Source organism: Bufo bufo, chromosome 8, assembly GCF_905171765.1.
Source record: "Bufo bufo chromosome 8, aBufBuf1.1, whole genome shotgun sequence".
NCBI lineage: Eukaryota > Metazoa > Chordata > Amphibia > Anura > Bufonidae > Bufo > Bufo bufo.
In genome coordinates, this window is record NC_053396.1 from 168,459,672 (window position 1) to 168,465,671 (window position 6,000).

At 41.8% G+C, this 6,000-nt stretch overlaps 1 protein-coding gene across 2 annotated transcripts in view; it reads left to right on the forward strand.

Moving 5' to 3' along the window:
* Positions 1-5,715, forward strand: part of LOC120977380 (sodium- and chloride-dependent neutral and basic amino acid transporter B(0+)-like) — a 123,485-nt gene extending 117,770 nt beyond the window's left edge. For both annotated transcript variants that reach the window (XM_040405306.1, XM_040405308.1), the window contains 3 exons: positions 2,680-2,789; positions 3,404-3,571; positions 5,407-5,715. In XM_040405306.1, coding sequence (XP_040261240.1) covers positions 2,680-2,789; positions 3,404-3,571; positions 5,407-5,652 — 524 coding nt within the window. In that variant the 3' untranslated portion in view covers positions 5,653-5,715. The remainder of the gene's footprint in view (positions 1-2,679; positions 2,790-3,403; positions 3,572-5,406) is intronic.
* Positions 5,716-6,000: the final 285 nt, after the last annotated feature.

Below are 6,000 nucleotides of genomic sequence, written 5' to 3' on the forward strand. Positions count from 1 at the left end.
GGTTTAGAGACTCATAGCGTCCCCTTACACTTTAAAAAAGTGCACCAAAAAAAAACAAAGGGACTTAAGTTTGTGGGGGTAGAACTGGTATAACCGCATTGGTGGGGTGGTGATCCAGTTGCAAAAATAAATCGCTGTACAAAGGATATTCAAGTTTGCAACATTGCAACCGCAGGGGTTAAATATAGATTTTGTTTTGAAACCTTGCTTGAGGTGACGTATATCTCCCGGTCTTTAACTCCAATGAGTAATCTTGGAAATTGCGAAGTAGAGTGTAATATCTTACAAGCAACTAGAAAAATACTATTGGGGCATGAGGAGAAGCGGATATGTGAGAAAAAAAACCACAAAACATACGATACCTTGATGGGAGGGAGGGATCGATTAGTTAATGAATGAAGATACGGGAGGAGTAAATGTTGATTGGAGAATTTTCATCATGTGATCGGGACTGCGCAAGAAAGTAGTAACTTTGGATTAGACTAAAGCTGTGACATGATCGTGAATCAGAGGCGGGAAAAGATCTATGAATGAGTCTATTGGTAGTGGTCTATATGAATTGTGTGAATAGTGTTTGATCACATGAGCTGTTTTTTTTAGATAGAGGGGTTAGGTTTGCTGGTAAAAATGAATATGTATTACAAATAATGAGAAATGAATTGCTGGGGAATATTCATTTAGAGATGCTTTACATATTTTATGAATGTTTTTGCACAATATTGTTTTATATCTGTGAGGAGGAGGGATGTATGTGGATTTAAAAGGCAGCTTGGGAGAGGGTGGAGTGTTCGCCCCTGGAGAAGCGTAAGCGAAACCCGGGTTGGGTTGGAACACGAGGGATATTCAGTGTCTTTTGATACACTTTTTATGCTGTTATACTTAATAGTCCATTGAGGAAGTGAATGAGTGGTTTGGAATCAATGTTTTCCTATGTCTGAAGGTGCCTCTGGCCCTAACCTTAAAAGGAACATCTCCTGAGGAGCTGTAAGCAGCGCGGTCTGAAAAACGCAAAGACTGACAGTGTGAATTATACCCACTTCACAGAAGGACCTGCAGCGAAATTTGGACAAGGCAACGTATTGGAGATTTTTATTTTTGTTGAACAGACATTTTTAGATGATTGAGAACCAAGGCCACGGTGGACAGACAGTAAGGTCACTTTGGTTTATGGCAAAAGACTTTACTGCATGTGGAAAGCGTTAATTGCTTCTAACACCCGCCATACTTTGAGACGGACTGGTCATCTGGATTTTAGTTCTTCACCTTGCAGACTGGGCATTGCAGAGATTGTTAATGAGAATGGAATTGTGCACCCTCACTGCAGTTTTGCCCACATTATGTCCCCTTACAGTAGTAAGGTATGCCTACCTTTGTGCCCCTTCACAGTAGTTATGCACACCTTTGTGCCCCTCACAGTAGTTATGCCCACCTTTGTGCCCCTTCACAGTTGTTATGCCCACCTTTGTGCCGCTTCACAGTAGTTATGCCCATCTTTGTGCCCATTCACAGTAGTTATGCCCACCTTAGTGCCCCTTCACAGTAGTTATGTCCAACTTTGTGCCCCCATTCACTGTAGTTATGTCCTGCTTATGTCCCCCTTTGGCCCCTAGTGCCCTCCCCAGCTCCATAAAAAACACAAATACTAAATTTTTTCACTGATGATCTGCAAATCTAGCACAGTTCCTCCCACACAGCCCGCAGTGTGCGATGTATGTCTGCTGGGGAGCGCCGGGGATCAGCTGAAAGGTGAAGCAGGGAACAAATGGCTCCTGCTACACCATCTAAGTGAATTGCCCGGCGAGTGAACTCCCCAGGACGGCTGCCCCCCTCACTACGCCCCTGCTTTGGAACTACATGTCTATTGTTGCTTTATGTACTGCAACTCCCATCATCTATTCAGTAAAGAAAGACTTTTTTATTATTCCCAAATGGACCTGTTCATTGACTCCAACATCCATCTGCTGGCCCTACACCTGTCTCGCACCCTGTCGTAACCCCTCGAGACATGGCATACACATATCAAAGGTTGAGAACCTACATTTTGAGACACTTTAATTGTACAATGAGATTATTGTAATGACAATATTACAAATGATAAAAATTGTAGCTGAAGTTAAAGGGGTTGTCCAGGAAGTAGACAGGTAGTAACTCATTTCTATGACTCTATTATAGTATCATTAAAGGGGTTATTCTACGATTAATGTAAAAAATGAAATCCAGACACGGTGTAGTACATGACAATCTCTTTCCAACAAAGCTAGAACCAGTCCTGTACCTCACATAGATCCAGAAATCTCCCCATTCATTGCTCCAATTGCTCTGCTAGATTTATTTCAAGCAGGCGGCTCAGGGGGTGTGTCCTGTTCTCTGCAGCTGGTGGCAGTTGAAAGATGGAACTGAGCATGTGCGTCCACCTGAGAAAGGTGAACAGAGAAATTAGAAAAATAGCAAACATCAGGTGATGCCATACAGATAGATTTTATTAAATAACTCAGCTACAGAATTATTGGGATCCAAATGGTGGCTTGAAAACTATAGAACATTTTTGGTTTTGACAACCCATTTAAATTATCCACTGTTTGATCATTGCTCATTTTTGCATATCCTGCTCATTATTACTCATCTGACTTTCTCTTGCATTTTCCTGATAAAGTTCAGATTCATTTTTCTCCTTAACAGGTGGCAATAGGGTAATCTTGGATATAGAAATGATGATTGGTAAGAAGCACTGGATCTTCTGGTTGTGGTGGAGAGCCTGCTGGTATTTTGTGTCTCCTGTGCTCTTAGCTGTAAGTGCATGACCATCTTCTAGATAATGGCATAATTAATTCTGTTTCAAGTTTATTCAGTTACGATACCATTAAAACCTAGAAATCTAATCAGAGAAGAACTCGAATTCAGTTTTCTGTCTTGTAGGAGTAAGTGACCAATTAAAACCACTGTCAGAAATGAATTATCAACAACAAACAAATTACAACAGTTTCTAACAAATTACAACAGTTTCTGTGTCTGCCATAAGGATGTATCCTCATCATATTTACAATGTGTAGCAGTCTTTTCATTATTCCATTGCATCGTCTCATTGCAGGAAGGGTTCAGCTGCAGCACCTCCACAGGTGAAAAGAAGCACTGCACGGCTCCTGTGGAAATCAGTAAACTGTCCATGCAATGCATGGACATGTAAAATTGTACAGAGAGACATGTCTTTGTAGCTGCTCAGTACTCGGGCTGATAGCGGGACCCCTCTTTATCTATTAACTCTGAGATTCCCAATTGAGTATCTGAAAATGGTTTCCTAATGCAGATAATTCCTAAACCCAATTTTACTAGCAAAAAACTGAATTAACCTGCAAAACATTTCATTTGACTACTGTATCACAGACATGTTTTGTACTTCTTCCAGGTGATTTTGGTTTGGTCACTGGTAACATTTGAAGCCCCCCAAAATAATGGTGTTAATTATCCTAAATGGGGAGTAACTCTGGGATTCCTCATGGTTGTCTTCTGCCTCATATGGATTCCTATTGTAGCAGTTGTCAAGATAATCCAAGCTGAAGGAAATATTTTCCAGGTCAGTATATAATGGAGAGGTTCAGTGGTGAAGGGTGTTTTCTTTTATTTGTTCTATGTTTTAGCAGTTTTCATTATTATTATTATTATCACATTACATCCTTATAACATCCTAACATCAGAGGTTATCTCTGTTGACTTGAAGCCATAGACCAGGGATGGCCAACCTGAGGCTCTTTAGCTGTTGCAAAACTATAACTCCCAGCATGCCCAGACTACCTACAGCTATTGGTCTACAGCAGGGCATGGTGGGAGTTGTAGTTTTACAACTGCTGGAGAGCCGCAGGTCGGCCAAGCCTGCCATAGACAATGAGGCTGTGGGTTTAAACCTCACCTGAGCCAAATTTGCATTGCTTTCCTAATCCTCTCCTTTGCATGGCCTTAACTTGGGTAATGTGGTTTCCAAAAACATGTCTCAGCTTCCTAGAAGAATAGGATTCTAAGTCATTAAGGAGTTCTAGTTTTTATTTTATTTTATTTACTGTCCAGCCAGCATCCTCATAGTTCTGCTCCAGTAACATAGCACCCAGGCTCTTTGTACTGGACTATCAGTCCCCATTTAGCAAATTCTGCAAAGACAAGGTTATGTTCACAGCTGAGGCCAATGACTGGCCTCAGCTGTGATGTGTCCCCAAGTGGCACATTGCTGCTGAGTCGCATACCCATGAGGACATATCACCATTGAGGTTAGCCATTGGCTGCAGCAGGGCATAGGACCCAGAATTTGCAGAAGCTGACAAACAAGGACCCGATATCCAGGGAAGACGTGCTGTCTTCCCTGGATATCGGATCCTTGTTTGGAGGTGGAACGGAGACTCATGGAGGTGGAACGGAGCAGCCAAGTGCAAGTAAATCTGACTTTATCCACAGTTACCCTTAACTAGAGGTCGGGGAAAGAAAAAAAGAAAAATAAACTGGACAACCCCTTCAAATAAGTATACTTGAGTAATACTTATGACCTATTGTCTATTTGAAATGAAATGCTTCCAAGTTCATGCAACAGTTAATAGTGGACCAGTCGGCCTGTTTTCTAGGTCCTGCACCTACAGGATATCTTAAGAAAGGCTTTTAGATGAGATCTAAATGATAACCACCTAAGCTTCAGTATTTTGTTTGCAATGGAAGCAGGGCAGATGTGATACCTTAGGCACAAATATACATGCAGCTGATGGTAAACTTGATTGTTTACAAGTTAAAGGGGTTGTCTGGGTTCAGAGCTGAACCCGGACATATCCTCATTTTCACCTACATGGCCCGGGCCCCTCTGATATCAGCTTCAGAGCATTTCATGCTCTGATGCTCTCCCTTGCCCTGTATCGCGCAGGAAAAGGGCTTTTTTGTTTACATTTTTACTGGTAACATCTCTGGTTCTGATGGGCAGGTTTTAGCACTGCCCTAGCTGTTTTACAGGCTAGAGCAGTGCCAAAGCCTGCCCATTAGTGCCGATGCCGTCACCGGGCTCACTGCTAGGAGGAAGTCTCTACCTAGCTTTACCCATGGAGAGCCCGGTACGTCACTGGATCTCCAAAAAAAAGCCTTTGGCCTGCGTGATTCAGCGCAGGGCAAAAAAGAGCATCGAAGCATGAAATGCTCCAATGCTCATATCAGGGAGGGCTGCCTGGGTGAAAATGGGGATATGTCCGGGTTCAGAGCTGACAACTTGGACAACTTTTTTAAGTAAAAAATGGTACAAAAAGGTTAACTAACTCTTTCAATGTATTTCAATGACTTTTGTCAAAAGACAGCACAAGATAACTCTGTGACATGTGTATCAGAATTATTTTAGCTCGGCTACATCTGTATAATGATATCAAGTTTATTGTCTCCCTCTTACAGCGTATTGTGAGTTGTTGTAGACCAGCTGAAAACTGGGGTCCGGCCTTTCCAAAAAATCGTGGTGAGAGGTATCAACATATAAAGGATGAAAGGGTGAAGAATGAAGACAATGGGATGGAAATTACAGATAGAAAAGGGATCGAGCGATACACACAAATTAATGAAGAGCCTGTGAAGCAGGAAGACAAAGAGCTGGAGACTCCAGACATGAAAGGATTTGATAACCCATCATTTCAGAGTGAATGAAGATACTACATGTTTGCTTTTACTTTCATTATTTTTCTTATCCATAATAATACATTAAACGGATTTAAAATAATTCAAATGGACATTCATACTCCGGGGCATAACAAGTAACTATGGCTTCAATAGTAGAACCTGGAATGGGACCCCACTCCAATATGACAACCATTTGTCCACGTCCTTTTCGATGCTTACGATTTCCCATTGTGAGGGCCACTGGCTTTTGACTTTAAGACCTCCTGCACATCACGCAAATCACAGATCCGCAAAATACTGGTGTGGTCCATGTGCATTCTGCAATTTTTGCAGGACCCACTGTAAAAAAGCCTATTCTTGTCCACAAAATAGACA